Source organism: Sapajus apella, unplaced genomic scaffold, assembly GCF_009761245.1.
Source record: "Sapajus apella isolate SASKATOON/1434 unplaced genomic scaffold, GSC_monkey_1.0 scaffold49, whole genome shotgun sequence".
Lineage (NCBI taxonomy): Eukaryota > Metazoa > Chordata > Mammalia > Primates > Cebidae > Sapajus > Sapajus apella.
Window position 1 is genome coordinate 11,120,897 of NW_022436989.1, and position 17,363 is coordinate 11,138,259.

The 17,363-nt window shown below is 39.6% G+C and overlaps 1 protein-coding gene across 4 annotated transcripts in view; it reads left to right on the top strand.

The window, feature by feature from the left end:
- The first annotated feature begins 13,229 nt into the window (after nt 1-13,229).
- The window catches only part of HEATR1 (HEAT repeat containing 1), a 57,290-nt gene continuing 53,156 nt past the window's right edge, over nt 13,230-17,363 (top strand). The window contains exons 1-3 of one of the 4 annotated variants that reach the window (XM_032242268.1): nt 13,230-13,343; nt 13,641-13,814; nt 14,246-14,462. In XM_032242268.1, the coding sequence (XP_032098159.1) occupies nt 13,673-13,814; nt 14,246-14,462 (359 nt within the window). In that variant the 5' untranslated portion in view covers nt 13,230-13,343; nt 13,641-13,672. Of the gene's footprint in view, nt 13,405-13,640; nt 13,815-14,245; nt 14,463-17,363 lie in introns of all 4 variants that reach the window. The other 3 variants (XM_032242270.1, XM_032242269.1, XM_032242271.1) reach the window with 3 other exon arrangements.

The following is a 17,363-nucleotide window of genomic DNA, read 5'->3' on the forward strand; positions in this document are numbered from 1 at the left end:
TTAGAAGTGTTTACTTTTTATTTTACAGTGAGAGTTATTTGAGATTGCAGACTATATGATTTATCTTCATGTTTCTAGCTCCTAGCATAACTTCTCTGGACATAGTAAGCTCTTAATAAATGTTTTCGAACAAACACATACGTTTCAGAAATTTTAAAACTAATACAGATATTCTCTGGGAATATGCAGATGGTACTGCTTCATATGCATTATTATAAACAGCAACAAAAAAATCCCCCAAACCTGGCCTCTACTTCTTTGAAGAGACCAGATCCACTCCCACTACCTTCATGATGCAGTTAACTATTATGCCACAAGGGACCAGGCAGTAAAGATGGCCAATGGCAGGGTTGTCAGTTAAGTATGGTGCAATTCATAGGTAATTTAATATTTCTTCCTTTAGCCTGTAGTTTCAACTGTCTTTCCCAATATGACTTTTGAAATGGGAACTAGTAAGGATAAAAACTAATGGAGTTATCATTACACTTCTTGCTTTATTTCACCACTGTAATAAAGAGTTGGTAATAAGCGTTTAATTCAATTTGAGTTTTATAGATTAGAGGAGGAGGAAAAATAAGGGACCAGTTAAGTGACCTTGTACTATAAGTAAATCTTTGCTGCTTTTTACTTCACCCAAAATAAACTGTTATTCACCATGGGTAATTGAGTAGGAGATTTTTTTTCCCTAAGAATACTAAGCAGGAACATGTCATGGTACGTTTATAAGTTATTTCAGCATTGCGTTTATGCTCACATTATTTTTAAGGATAATGGGGGCAAATATAATTTGAATTTTCTTTTACAGAGGGGAATATTGAAGCACAGAAAGAGGCTAAAGAAATTTTACAAGATGATTTGGAAAGTCAGTGACCCATCAAATAATAGACATTAACGTTTCTGATTGATCCCCCTCAGTAAATTTAGCCAAGACTCTTCTACTTCCTACTCACCAGTTTCTTGATGCCTAAGAAAATAAAATTATAAATAACTAAATTAGAGAATTGTGGGGTTTTCTTCTTTGTATGATTCTAATTTTTTTTTTTTTTTTGAGACAGGGTCTCACTCTGTTGCCCAGGCTGGAACACAGTGGCACAATTTCAGCTCACTACGGCCTCGGCCTCGGCCTCCTAGGCTCAAGTGATCCTCCTACCTCAGCCTCCTGCGTAGATGGGACTACAGGCGTATGCCACCACATCCAGATAATTTTGTTATTTTTTTATAGAAACAGTATTTGCCATGTTGTCCAGGCTGGTCTTGAACTCCTGGGTTCAAGAAATCCACTTGCTTTGGCCTCCTAAAGTGCTGGGATTACGGGTACGATCCACTGTGCCTGGCCCTGTTTCTTTACTTCCTGCAGGTTTTTTTCACTCATGTGATTCTAATATTTTATGATGATTAGATCGGTATTCCTTTTTTAAACCTACTATTTGCACAAGAAATGTGTCAAGAACCAACAGAGTGCTTTCAATTACAGAATCTTCTGGCCTCAGTGGAGTAACACAACTGTCCACCAAGTCATGATGCCAGCAAGACTTCCCTGCCATATGTCACCTTGTTCAGTCTCCCCTACAATTGTGTCTTTAGCCACAGTCTCTCAGATGCCACACTTTCCTGTGTTTACCTTCCTGAAAAATGGAGAGGATGACACGTGCTGGAAATTGTGCCAAGTCCTGGCTGAAAGTTAGGGGTGGTAAAGGAAGTTTAGCTATGCGATTCCTTTCCCATGCCCAGAGGAGTGTTTTAATTTCCCTTTCATTCTATAACACAGGTCCCTCTCGCCACTTTCTACCAAGTCCTGTCTTGGAAGTCACCCTGACTTTGTACATTCCATATCTGAAATCTGAGCTCCACCCAAGCAAATCAGTAGTCAGCCTCTGCACCTCCTTTCTCTCTCCACTTGCCTTCTGTCTCCTTCATTTCTCTCTTTAGCACTGCATCCACATTTTATTTTTCAAAGTCAAAGTTCAGTTCCCTTCTCCACCAGCAACTGTATACACAAATTAATATGAGGTTGTTCTAACCTCTTTCAGGACTATCTATAACTGACTGTTATTCCCAGAAAAATACATTTGGGAAGTGTTATTTTAGATTATATTAGTTTGTACACCATCTTTTAACAATTTTTTTCTGATTTCAAAAGTAAACATTTTTTGACAGCATTTGAGAAAACAAGGAAGTAGAAGAAAATAGAAATCAGTCTCCTCATCCAGAGTTCTCATTAATATCCACATCTATTTTTTTCAAGACCTTAACCTATCCATGAATGATTATATAAATATACATATATATGTTTGCTGAAGGATAATTTTGGATACACATTTTTGTGTCTCCCTTTAGCATGATGTTGTGACATCTCCCCACATAATTGAATAGTCTTTTAAGCACATTATTTTTAAAGTCTGCCTTTGAATTGCTTTCAGATGTTTCCCCTCATTTATTAATTGGGAAAAAAATCAGCCCATAATTATGGTTATTTTTAAAGTTTGAAAAATCTAACTCTACACTTGAATTTTTGGATCAGCAAAAATTAAACTTAAACCAACATATATTTAAGTTAATTTAATGGAGAGCAGTGTGCTATCCATCATGAATACCAAAATGCAGCTAAAAATAACGACTATAGTTGAGTAAGACTGCAGAAGATAGTCTAAGAACAGATGAGGAAACTTGATAGCAAATTCCTCTGTAGTTTGCAAATAGGCATCCATCCTCTGTTGGAAAAGTCTGGGTCTTCTGTTCAGCTAGAGAATAATATCTAATGTGTAATTTCTTTCTTTTTTCTATTTTTTGTTTGTTTGTTTTGGAGATGGAGTCTTGCTCTGTCACACAGTCTGGAGTGCAATGATCACAGCTCACTGCAACTTCCACCTCCTGGGTTCAAAGGATTCTCCTGGCTTAGCCGCCCTAGTAGCTGGGGTTATAGGTGCCCGCCACCACGCCCAGCTCATCTTTGTATTTTTTAGTGAGATGGGGTTTCACCATGTTGGCCAGGCTGGTCTTGAACTCCTGACCTCACGTGATCTGCCAGCCTCAGCCTCTCAAAGTGCTGGGATTACAGGCATGAGCCACCACGCCCGACCCCAACATGTGATTTCAATCCTGTGTTTGTGGATTAGTGGTTAGGGAAGTGGTCAGAATTGGTCATTCAAGTAACATAAGCTAACATTTCTTTGGGGATAACCAAATAATACCGAGAAAAAAAATCTACAAAGGGATATACTGTTGGTTTAGAGGCTCAGAAATTTATTGGCCTGATAAAAGCAGTAAATCATCTGTTTTATTTACTTTATTAAGAAAATAAAAATCTGACTAGATCTACAGAAAGTCAGAGGTTCAGGTAAACGTGTCTCAAGATCTTGGTTTAGTAGAAAAAGCACTGGACTGGATTCGAAACCTGGGAGCTAGTCCCATTTTTGTCACTAACCATTTGAGTGTACAAAAAAATATTGTACAGGTAGTGCCAAACTGCCCTCTAAAAATGTGCAGTTTGATGTTTTCCTCAACAGGTACAAAAATGCTCCCCTTTTATGCCTTCAACAACACTGAATATTGTAAATCTTTTTTACACTGTGCCAATCTAATCAGTGAAAATGGAATTTTACTGAAACTTTCTTCATCTATATAATGAAGACCTGGACAGCATGGTCTCTAAGGACATTTTGACTTCAAAAATGCTGCAACTCTGCAGAACTGTGGAAAACATAATTGCTTTACCTAGAGCCATAAATGTCTGGTGTCACAGTGGACTGTCCTGGGCCCTTTCTGTCCGGCCTGTGAAACTAAAACGCCCAGACCTGAGAGTTTCCAGAGAGTTCCAGAGGAGGCGGGGTAGAAGGCATCCAAGCAGAAGAGATGTAGACAGCACCACCTGTCAATCTTATAGAGTGAAAAAAAGACAAATGTTGCTATTTTCAGCAAGTTTAGCTCAAAGAGAGAAAAACATAACACCAGAAAAACCCCTGAAGTCTTAAAATACTAAATTTTTAAACACAGCTTATTATAAAGCAAGGACAGAAGCTTAGTATTTCATCTAAAAAGTTCTGGCTTTGCAAAATCCAGCATTTGGCAGGGACTCAATAAGGAATGATAATAATTGTGCTGATGAAACCATCTCAGCTAATGTCTTCTTTCTGGCTAAATTTTGGATATGTAGATATTGTACTGATGCTAATCTAACTTTCAGTTCACCCTAAGGGGGAAAAAAAAGATTATGACAGAGCAGTGGAAAATCTTCCAGGGGCAAGTTGGTTTGATTGATGTGCCCTTCTGGCTTGAGCACCCAGTTCTTCCATTTAGTGTTACAGTGTCTTTTTTGAGTGGCAGTTTGGCCTAGATTTACGGTACTAGTGAGCTATCCCTAAGCTCTGCAAAGGCTTTCTTAGTCACCATTAGCTTTTGTGTAATGCCTTCCTTTCTGATAGCTCTTTTTATTTCATGAAATCCTGGCACAGTTTTAAAATCCTTCACGCTTTTAATTTCAATCAATTATACTGTAAAATGGAAGAAATTATTTTAAAATGATATCTGCAGGGAAATTTACTAAAATGTTAACACCAGTACTGAACTGTTGCAATCACCACCTTACTGGTCTCTGTGTCATCAGCCTTCACCCCTCCAGTGTACCCTCCACTCCTTGGCCAGAATCAACCATCTGCAATTTAGAGCACCTTCCGTATCCGACCTCTATCTCTTGCTCCAACTGATTTCTTGGTTTTTGCTTCTAGCACACCCCATGGACTAGTGCAATTGGTCTGGTGGTTCCTCGAATGCTCTGCTTCATGTCTCTGTGCCTTTTGCATGCCAACCCACTGCCCGGAATGATTTGTCCCCTGGAGTATCATCCCCTGGCTTGTTTCTAGTTAACCTTTCAAGATGCAGTTCAAATGTCAGCTTCCCTGGAAAAATGAGCTCCCCAGGGAAGGTTGACCCCTCCATGCCCTCGATCTCTATAACCTTGATGGTTGGCATGGTTTATCTGACCTGCCTCCTTTCTGTACCAGACTCTGCTAAGGCTTCTTTCTGGCCAGCACGGGCCCTGTATATTGGTCATCTTTCTGTCATTTATTAAAGTGCCAGGCATGTTGTAGAGATGTGATTAAGGTTCATTGACTTGACTTACCTTGAATGACACAGTGGTAAATCTGAAATTACTTGAAGACTCATTTTATTGGTGATCTTGGCACAAATTACTACAAAGTATTGTTTTGTCAAATAAGTTACACTTACAAATTATGCAAACTACTAACAAAGCACATCTCTGGGAAAAATGCCAATGGACACAGTGATCCAAAACTCCTTATTATTGAGAGAATGAGGCATGAGAGGTATTCCCACATTATTTTTATAGTCTTCTTTGTTACGCTGATTGTACAATAACCATGTTTCCCTAAGGATTCTGAGACCTTTTGAAACATTTGGAAGACATTCAATGAAACACAAAACTAATATGTGTGACGTGTAATAGAACTCACTTGGCTAGTACTCATCAAAGTAATTTCTTAAAGGTATACTATCATCCTTCCAACCTTCAAAATGTTCAAATAATTTTGGCCTGTCCAATGTTGGAGTTTTTGGATGGGATGTATTCCCCCATTTAATTTGCTGACAGTACAAAATAATAATGGTATTAGATATAAATATATTATCCTTTAATGAAGACCTTAAGTTCTTTAAAGTTTGCAATTCACTTGTAGCTCAAAATTTTTACATGAACAAGGACTTTTACAGACAGGTCCTCTCAGATACATAATGAAAACTTTCCAAATGTCTTTGTAAGTATATTTAAAGGAGTAAATTCATTCCATTATGGCTTCTGTTATAGAAACCTGACTCCCAGAACTTAATGTCTTCTTCAAAGCAAGCTGTTTGATCTCAGTCTATAAAATGGTCTTTAAAATAGCATAACCCCAAATGTGCATTGGTAATTAAAAAATTGTTACTATATAGTCTCTAGCAAGTTATTCCTGTGGAGTCATTCATGGGAAAAAATTTTAAGCTATATTTATTAAGGTTTAAATATTAGAGGCTGATTTAAAAGGGAAAATGATAACATGTACCCCAGAACTTAAAGAATAATAATAATAATAAATTGTTGGTATCAATAAATTAGAAAAAGAATCCTTGATTATTTTTGTTTAAAACTGTCAAACTGTTTTTATAAATTTATGTTTAAATATATATACTTATATTAATTGTATTTATACTTAGCTGTATGTAATCATATATTTTTAAAATTCACCTTCCCATACAGTCTGTTTATGGCTATGGAATGCTGGATTGTTAGAGACTTCCAGAAATGAGGTGAGGCATAGTGGCTCACACCTGTAATCCCAGCACTTTGGGAGGCCGAGGCAGGTGAATCACTTGAGGTCAGCAGTTCGACACCAGACTGGTCAACATGGTGAAAGCCTGTCTCTACTAAAAATACAAAAGTTAGCTGGTGTGGTGGCAGGCACCTGTAATCTCAGTTACTTGTGAGGCTGAGTCAGGGAGAATTGCTTGAACCCGGGAGGTGGAGGTTGCAGGGAGCCATGATTGCACCACCGCACTCCAGCCTGGATGACAGAGTGAGACTCTGTCTCCAAAAAAAGAAAAGACTTCCAGAAATGGAATTAGCAAACTAATGGATATGAACATTTGCTGAGTTCCTGATGCATAGTTCCAAATTTCTTCTGAAAGGGTGATAACACCTTATACTATCATTGGTAATGCATGAAAATATGAATTAAACTATGCCTTTTCCAGGAACAAATAATATTACTTTAAATAATATTACTAAATATTAAATGCTCATTATTAAGTAATAAATAACATTACTTTATAAAATAATTGCTTTAAATGTTTTCTAATTTCTTTGGTATAAGGTACATTATTCTAATGTGTGAATTACTCTTTACATTATTCTTTCTAACAGAGTTGAACAGTTTCCTGTAAATTTAATAGTTAGATTTGTTGTGTATGAATCTTTGATTATTGTTGTGGCAGTTTATTTATTGAAATCTTAGTGTTTTTCTGATTATTATTATGGGATATGCATTATATACATTATACACACAAATATGCATATGTATTACTATCCTTTGATCTTCTATATTTGTTGTTTTCTACTCTATTACTCGTCTCTTCAATTTGTTTATTTATTTATGCATTATTTTAAAGAGCAGAACATACTTGAAGTTTCAGTTTACATGTATTTACATCTGCTGATCTTTTCCTCAATAATTTTTTTCCTGAAACTTCCAGGAAGTAGTCTCTCATAGCCTCCTTAAAATTGATAAATATACAATTCTACTATTTCTCCTTTTTCTACTATTTAAGTTTTTATCTAACTTCTTTAGCATTTTGAATATAATGAGCTTTGAGATTGCTTTTTTCCTGTTTCTTCTGTGGGTGTTTATTGAGTTTCTTGGTTGTGTGGATTTGTCATTTTTTTTATCAAGTCTGGAAAATGGCCAATCATTCTCTCCTTAAATGTGCTTTGTCCCCCTGCCTCCTTTGGGGGCACTCCAATTATACATAGATTAGTCCATTGAGGTTGTTCCATAATTTATTGTTGTTTAGTTTATTTCAAAAAAATTCTCTTTTCTCTGTGTGTTTGTGTTTCATTCTAGATAGTTTCTATTGCTACACTTTCAACTTCACTGATCTTTTCTTCTATAATATCTACTTTGCCATTCATCTCATCCAGTGTATTTTTCATCTCATATATTGTGGTTTTCTTCTATAGTCGTTCAATGTAGGTCTTTAAAAAAATCTTCCATGTCTCTATTTAACTTTTTGAACATATGAAATATAGTTATGCTAATTGTTTATTGTCTTATTGGCTAATTCTAACACCTGTGTCAGTTCTGAGTCAGTTTCAATGGGTGTTTCTCCTCATCAAGGTAGTATTTTCTTACATTTGTGCATGCTTTGTAATTTTTTTTTCTTTTTTTGTTTCATTTTATTTTGTTTTAGAGATGGGGTTTCACCATGTTGGTCAGGCTGGTCTCAAGCTCCTGACCTCAAGTCATCCGCCCACCTCGGCCTCTCAAAGTGCTGGGATTATAGGCATGAGCCCCCACAATCGGCAGCTTTGTAATTTTTTAATGGGATCCCAGACACTGTGGAATTTACCTTGTTGGATGTTTGATATTTTTGTATATCCTATATTCTAGAGCATTGTTCTGGAATGTGGCTAGTTCTCTTGAAAATGGTTTTTATCTTTCAGATCTTGCTTTTGAGATATGTTAGGTGGGACCGGAGCAGTGCTCGGTCTAGGGTCAATAATTTCTCACTTATGAGGCAAGACCTTTCAGTACACTTTGTACAACACCGCGAATCATGAGATTTTTCAATCTCACTGGTAGGAACACACTCTATTCCCAGCTCTGTGAATGCAGGTATTGTTTACTCTAATCCTTTCAGATGGCTCTTTCCTCAGCTTTAGGTAGTTTTCTCACAAGAAAGTCCTGACTGCTCCACTGAATATTCCAGAGAGTTACCCTCTGTAGTTCTCCAGAGCTTTCTTTCTTTCTTTCTTTCTTTCTTTGAGATGGAGCTCACTGTGTTGCCTAGGCTGGAGTGCAGTGGTGCTATCTTGGCTCACTGCTGCCACCTCCACCTCCCGGGTTCAAGCAATTCTCCTGCCTCAGCCTCCTGAGTAGCTGGGATTACAGGCCACCACGCCCAGCTAATTTTTGTATTTTTAGTAGAGACGGAGTTTCACCATGTTAGCCAGGCTGGTCTCAAACTCCTGACCTCTGGTGATTCACCTGCGTTGGTCTCTCAAAGTGTTAGGATTACAGGAGTGAGCCACCACGCCAGGCCCCAGAGCTCTCTTTCTTTGAGATGCTGTCCTCTTCACTGTTCTGCCCTGTGAACTCTAGCTACTTTGTTCTCCCTGAACTCTTAGCTCCAGTTCTTCAGCTCAGAGGGTTTATTGTGCTCTCCTTGGGCTGCCTGAAAACTCTCCCAAGGCAGTAAACTGGGGCACTCCTAGGCTTACCTGATTTATTTCATGTCTCTTTGGGTTCACTGGTAACTTAGCTGCCTGATGATAGAGTCTTAAAAACCGTTGTTTCATATATTGCATTCATTTTTTGGTTACTTCCAGTGGGAGAATAAATATGGTCTCTGTTACTTCATCCTGTTCGAAACGATATTTATTTATGTACCCTGGCTTCCATCCTTGTGTATAGATTGAGATGGGTATCTATTGTATTTTTATTCCACCAAAATTAGTTAACCCACAATTAATTAGTGAACATTTTCTTCCCTGATGGCTTTTAATTTTTAATTTTTATTTTTTTGAGACGGAATCGCACTCTGTCACCCAGGCTGGACTGCAGTGGTGTAATCTCAGCTCACTGCAAACTCCACCTCCTGGATTCAAGCAATTCTACAGCCTCAGCCTCCCCAGTAGCTGGGATTACAGGTGCCCGTCACCATGCCAGCCTAATTTTTGTACTTTTAGTAGAGATATGTTTTCACCATGTTGGCGAGGCTGGTTTTGAACTCCTGACCTCAGGTGATCCACCCACCCCAGTCTCCCAAAGTGCTAGGATTACAGGCATGAGCCATGGCGCCTGGCCCTGATGGTTTTTTTATACTTCTTAGTGCTATATTAATTACTCACATATATTGGAGTCCATTCCTGGATTAGCTATTTGGTCCTGGGGATCTATTTGCCAGTTTTTACCCTAGAACTATACTGTTTTACCTTCAGCTGCTTTGCCACATATTTTTAATATCTGATAATGCTAATATACCCTATTATATTTTTCCATTAAATGTTCCTCTGAGAATTTTTAAAACAGATTCTAGTATACTTATCCTTTCATATATATTTTGGAATCATTTTGTCAAATCTAAAAAAAATTCTGGGTTTTTTAAAAAATCAGAATTAAATATGTAAATTAACTTGGGGTTGGCAAATAGACATTTTATATATTAGTTTTCCTACCCAAAATTATAATACAACAGTCCATTTAATATAACAATCCATCTTCTCCACTCACTCAAATCTTTTGTTTTAATTTTCCATAAGGTTTTATAGTTTTATTCATGAAGATCTTCTTGTAAGTTTAATTTACTCTCAGGTACTCTGTGTGTGTGTGTGGTGTGTGTGTGTGTGTGTTTTGCTAGTGAAAATTGGCTCTTTTTCTGATCAGCCTGTTTTCCTCCAGTTGTAGCTAAATCTTGATTGCACATGTATATATTGTGTATCTGTGTGTGTATACTTGCACTGCCTAGTTTCCTATCCATACTGATGCCAGCTGTTTATAGAATGAAATTCTTGGCTTTTCTAGGTAAATAATCATGTAACTAGGAAATACTGATATTTTTGTCTCTTTCTTCCAACAACCCACATAAAACTAGACTGGCTTACTGGGTCTTGAAACCAGCCACAGCATAGAATTTCACTACGAGAAATAGTGGTCGGATGTGCTGGCTCACACTTGTAATTCTAGTACTTTGGGAGGCCAAGGCGGGTGGATCACTTGAGGTCAGGAGTTTGAGACCAGCCTGGCCAACATGGTGAAACCCTGTCTTTACCAAAAACACAAAAATTAGCCCGGCATGGTGGTGGGTGCCTGTAATCCCAGCTATTCGGGAGGCTGAGGCAGGAGAATCTCTTGAACCCAGGAGGCAGAGGTTGCGGTGAGCCAAGATCGCACCACTGCACTCCAGCCTGGGGGACAAGAGCAAAACTTCATCTCAAAAAAATGAAAATGAAAAGGAAATACTAGTGACTCTCACATAGAACTAAACCTAAATTGAAATTTTCATAAAAGTCTTTCAAGAATACCTAAGGAAGAATCCAAACATAAAGCAAAAATCTTTTTTTCTCTGTATTTCCTATCAATCCGGTATGTAATATTATCTACACAGGGAGCTGCCCTTCTCTCCAACTTCCTCCCAAAACTCTTCTGTCCTAAATTTCCCTTCAAAACCATCTCACATAGAACCAAATCCTCCTATCCCTCACTTCCCCCAAAAGAACTATCCTGGATAATTTTTGCTATCATGTTTATATGATAAACATGCTGCTATCGTATTTTTATGATAAATATGCTGGTTTCATCTGCTGGCTTTCCCAGTTCTCTACTTCACCATTGCTCTAATCAATAAAAAGTGTCCCCAGTGGCAAATAGTCAATAGAAGCTAACTTAGAATGTGGGGTGGATGAGAGAAGAAAGGGATTCAGGCTACCCACATCTAAATTCAATATATTTATTAAGCGACTTTGAATGATTCTCATTAGCCAAGAATATCTAACATTGTTAAGTCCTGTAGCTCTCTAAACAACCTTTGAAGCCTTTGTTTGTTTGTTTGTTTTTGAGATGGAGTCGCCCAGGCTGGAGTGCAATGGTGCCATCTCACCTCGCACAACCTCTGCCTCCCAGGTTCCAGCGATTCTCCTGCCTCAGCCTCCCGCAGAGCCGAAATTACAGACATGCGCTACCACGACTGGCTGATTTGTATTTTTAGTAGAGGCGGGGTTTCACCATGCTGGTCAGGCTGGTCTCGGACTCCCGACCTCAGGTGATCCACCTGCCTCAGGTGATCCACCTGCCTCAGCCTCCCAAAGTGCTGGGATTATGGGCGTGAGCCACTGCCTTCGGCCTGAAGGCATTATTTTTACGGCATTTTTTTGTCATATGGAAGCTTTCATGAACCAATTTTTAGATAATTGTGTATAATTTTTCCATTTTTAAAAACGTGAAAACTGCTGCTTCCGCAAGGCAGCTGAAGACACCGCTGAATGCCCTCTGGGGTCAGGAAAATGCTTTGGTGCCACCTGCCGGTTTCCGAAGATGTTTCAGGAACTTGCTCCGGTTGATTTCCATTTTTTTTTTTTTTTAAACTCCTAGCTCTCTCCCAGCGCATTTCAAAACAACCAGAAAAGAAATTATATTTTTTTTGTAGCAAGAGCGCTAGTGCTCAAGCTTATAAAAATGCAAATAAATTTGTCTGGGATGCAATGTGAAGAAACATTCATACTTCTCAATCATCTAACTAGTCAAATTTTGTTTAGCACTTGACCGAAATGTAGATTTCATATGTTGACTTTACATTGCTACTTACATACAGCCTATTTATTTTCTCGTTAATAAGATATATTTTCTTTCTTTTTTTATTTTTATATTTTGAGACAGGTTCTCCCAGTGTTGCCCAGGCTGGAGTTCAGTAGTGCCGTCTCAGCTCACTGCAACCTCTACCTCCCAGGCTCAATTGATCCTCCCATTTTTCAGCCTCCCGGGTAGATGCATACCACCAAGGCCGGCTAATTTTTGTGCTCTTTGTAGAGCTGGAGTTTCGCCATGTTGCTCAGACTGGTCTTGAACTCCTAGGCTCAGGCGATCTGCCAGTTTGGGCCTCTCAACGTGCTGGGTTTACAAGGGTAAGCCATCAAGCCAAGCAACAGATATATTTTCAAGTGGATGATATCCCATCAGTTGTGACATATGATGTAAATACTAATAATAAAACATTGAAGTTTCTGAACATTTTACCTTTATTATAGTTAGAATAATTCTAAGTTATTCCTATAATAATGCTACACTTATTCACTTGCATTCTGATACACATTTCTTGAACAGGAAGGAGGTACAGATACAGCTTATGCACATTTACATTCATTCATTCAGTTAGTCAATAAATATGTATTGTTATCCACATCCCAGGTACTTTTTTGGTAATTAGGATTTAGCAGTAAACATGAGGAAGTCGTCAACATCAGCCTTAGATGAGGGTAAGATCCTGATCTCTGTGTACCACAAATCATACAAAAAAAATTTGCTTAAAAATGTGGGAACCTGTCTTTCAAAACCCGCCATTTAGCACTACTGTAGCATGACCTGTAAACCTAAACATAGACGGACAGGCGCCAGCGCCAGGGTTTGAACCCAAACCACGTGACTTCACAACCCGTAGCTTTCAGCACTAGGCGATGCTGCTGGCATCTTGCAAAGGCTGGATAAGTATACACTGAATGAATGATTCCGGCTACGGATTCTTAAAGCCCACAAAAGGCCCATCCAGAGACCGAAAGCCTCATACATAAGCCACAGCGCAGACGGCTGCACCCGAGCTGCGGAGCGTTAAGAAACTCAAGACTTGAGCCCTAGATCAGCGGGCTTAGGGGCGGGCTTAGGGGCGGGCTTTTGCCTCAAGAGGCGGAGCTGTCTCGTGTTATTCCGCGCAAGTTTGAACCTCTTCACTTGCCGTAGTGTCGCAGCCGGAAGAGGTTTTACAGCATGTTTTAGGTTTCCGGAAGAGGGTTGGACTCTTTTATACCATGTGGGAGCTGCTGTGAAGAGTTGCTGCATTCCAGGGTATACCCAAATTCCCAGTTCCGGGTAAGGAGGCGCACAGAGCCGCTTGATGTGGCTGCGGATGGGGGCGGCATATCGAGGAAGGGTAAGAGTTTTCCGGGTATCTACCGAATAAGGGTTGAAGGAAAGCCTTGGCGCGGTGGCCGGTACTGTAATTAGTTCTTAGCGCTGTTGCTGTCGTGTTTGCATCTCCGGGATCCACAGATCTCAGGACAGCCGCGTCGTGTGTCCATGACGGCGCCGAGTGCAGAGGAAAATTGTTTGTATGTGACGCGCCTTACAGTTTCGTAGAGACTTCTCAAAGTGCTTATGTTTTTTTAGCCCCTGTCATTAAAACTCCGTTGGCGTGAAAGATGACGTCCTTAGCCCAGCAGCTCCAACGACTTGCCCTCCCTCAAAGTGATCCCAGCCTCTTCTCTAGAGATGAAGTTGCCTCTTTGTTGTTTGACCCTAAGGAAGCGGCCACCATCGACAGGGACACCGCCTTTGCCATTGGTGAGCCGTCTTTTAGCTGTGCTTGAAATGTTTATGAGGAGTGGTATCTGGATCTCACAGATGAAGAAACAAGGTTAGAGAGGTCAACTAATAAATCAAAAAGAGAACAGCTAAAAGGGGATAGAGGCAGTGACTTGGGTAACGGAGGAGTCCTCTCAGAGGACTGGCATAGTTATTGTTGAGGATATCAAAAAAAAAAAAAAAAAAAGCAGTGTTTCTTGCCACGAAGTACTTTCTGTTCTGGTAGATGAGATAAGACTTACTTTATATGTTTGAAAACTAGAAAGCAGTGTTTGAGACTGTATTACAAATTGTACATACTTAAAGAATTCAGAGACTTTTTAGAGTAAGTAAAACTGCAAAAGAGGGGTGGGATGAGTTTACTTGAAAAGATTCATTAACTAAACTGGCTTTTTTTTTTTTAAATTTAGGATGCACTGGCCTGGAAGAATTGCTTGGAATTGATCCTTCCTTTGAGCAGTTTGAAGCACCGTTGTTCAGTCAGCTAGCAAAAACCTTGGAGCGAAGCGTTCAGACCAAAGCAGTAAACAAACAGTTGGATGAAAACATTTCATTATTCCTTATTCACTTGTCACCTTACTTTCTGCTTAAGCCAGCGCAGAAGTGTCTGGAGTGGTTGATTCACAGGTAGTTAATAGAATTACAGATATAACTATGGGCTAATCACTTTGGTCTTTTAAAAAATTAAGTAGTTGAGAACACTTATCAACTTAAAGCTGAAAAATTGGTATATATTAAGAGATTAAGACCACATCCATTGTGTGAGATAAGCATGCTCTTCTGTCTTTAAATTCTTTTTATTCGATAATGAAAAGTAGAACTACTGATGATTTTGAGTAAATGGTCTAATCTCATTAGTTCTTTTTTTTTCTTTTGAGGTGGAGTCTTGCTCTGTTGCCCAGGCTGGAGTACAGTGGTGAAATCTTGGTTCTCTGCAGCCTCTGCCTCCCGGGTTCAAGCAATTCTCCTGCCTCAGCCTCCTGAGTGGCTGGGATTACAGGCACTTGACATAGTGCCTGGATAAGTTTTGTATTTTTGTAGAGACAGGGTTTCATTGTGTTAGCCAGGCTGGTCTTGAACCCCTGATCACCTGAGGTGATCCACCCGCCTCAGCCTCCCAAAGTGCTGGGATTACAGTCGTGAGCTACTGCGCCGGGCCTAAGCTCATTAGTTATTTGGCAAGAAGGAAGCTTAATACCCATCACCCCAAGTGTGCAGGAACAAGCTGTAATGGCAAAGTGACAGCTTGTTCCTGCACACTTGGGGCGATGGGTATTAAGCTTCTTTCTTGCCAAAATAACAAAATGGTTGGGGAAGCAGGCAATATTACCTTCTGAAATACCATTACTTGAGAAAAACAATGATAGCTAATGTGTATTGAGCATATATACACCAGGTCCTGGTTAGCACTTTACCTGCATTATCTCATTTAATCCTCGAAGCATTCATCTGGTGAGACTACTTGTATTATCTCTGTTTTACAGTTGAGAAAACTGAGGCTTAGAGGGGTTAAGTTGCTTGAGTTACACAGCTAGTAAGTGGCAAAGCTAGGATACAACTGGCTTATTTCCAAGGTCTGATCTTTTATCTGCTTTGGGAATTGTCTCAGCAGTTTACTCAGTTTATTTTCTCACATATTGGTATCACATTGCAGCATACACATTTTTGTTTAGTTTATTCTCCACATGTCTTTTTTTTTTTTTTTTTTTTTTTTGAGATGGAGTCTTGCACTGTCTCCTGGGCTGGAGTGCAGTGGTTCGATCTCTGCTCATGCAACCTCTGCCTACCAGGTTTAAGTGATTCTCTTGCCTTAGCCTCCCAAGTAGCTAAGATTACAAGCACCTGCCACCATGCCCAGCTAATTTTTTTGTATTTATTTTTTTTAGTAGAGACCGGGTTTCACCATGTTGGCCAGGCTGATTTCAAACTTCTGACCTCATGATCCACCCACCTCAGCCTCCCAAAGTGCTGGGATTACAGGCGTGAGCCACTGTGCCCAGCTGCCCAGCCGTCTTTTCTTTCTTTCTTTTCTTTTCTTTTTTTTTCTTTCTCTTTCTTTCTTTTTTTTTTTTTGGTTGTGTCAAGATTTTTCTGTCACCTAGGCTGGGTGCAGTGGTGTGATCATGGCTCACTTGACCTCCAGGGCTCAAATGATCCTTGGATCTCAGCCTCCCAAGTAGCAGAGATTACAGGGATTACCACCATGCCCTGCTAGTTGTTGTTGTTGTTATTATTATTATTTTGTAGAGACAGTGTCTCTGTTGCCCAGGCTAATCTGGAACTCCTGGCCTCAAGCAATCCTTCTGTCTCATCAGCCTCCCAAAGTGCTGGGGTTATAGGCATGAGCTGCCACACCAAATCCAATTTACATGTTTTATTTTATTTTTTATTTATTTATTTTTGAGACAAGAGTTTCTCTCTTGTTGCCCTAGCTGGAGTGCAATGGCACGATCTTGGCTCCCTGCAACCTTTGCCTCCAGGGTTCAAGCTGTTTTCCTCCCTCAGCCTCCAGAGTAGCTGGGATTATAGGCATGCGCTACCAGGCCTGGCTAATTTTGTTTTTTTAGTAGAGACAGGGTTTCTCCATGTTGGTCAGGCTGGTCTCAGACTTCTGACCTCAGGTGATCCACCCCCACCTTGGCCTCCAAAGTACTGGGATCACAGGCATGAGCCACCTCGCCCGGCCTACATGTTTTAAAAGTAGATTTCTATCCCATTAATTGGAGACATGGCTTCAAGACTAGCCTGGCCAACATGGTAAAACCCTGTCTCTACCAAAAATACAAAAATTAGCAGGGCGCTGCGGTGAGCACCTATAATTCCAGCTACTTGGGAGGCTGAAGCAGGAGAATCCCTTGAACCCGGGAAGCGGATTTTGCAGTGAACTGAGATTGCGCCACTGAACTCCAACTGGAGTGACAGAGGGAGACTCTGTATCAAACAAAAAACAAAAAATGGAGATATGGAGATAAACTAATTTTTTAAAGAAATAAATGAGTCACCAAGAAAACATAATTTTTAACTTGGATCTTCTGATTGTCAGAACATTAGGGCAATCAGACAAAAAAGAGTATTTCAAAGTCTGTAATATTGCCATCTGTTTTCTAGCATCTAGTTTTACCCCCAAGTAGATCTTCATGTAAGCAATACTTATTAAATTTGGTTTTTCATTTATTTCTTCAGAAGACTTACTTATTTATTCAACATATACTAAGTTCAGTACACAGATAAGTAGGTTCCGCTTGATTACTGTTTTGAAATAAGTGCTGTAATAAAGAATTAAGCGTAGTTTTGTGGATATAGTTCTGCCTGGAATAGTTGAAGAAAGCTTCCTGGAGAAAGTAACAGCTTGGATGGTACTAAAATCATATGTGAAACTAATAGGCTGGGTTCAGTGGCTCACGCCTGTAATCCCAACACTTTGGGAGGCCGAAGTGGGCAGATCACTTCAGATCGGGGGTTCGAGACCAGGCTGACCAGCATGGTGAAACTCTGTCTCTACTAGGAATACCAAAAAAAATTAGCCAG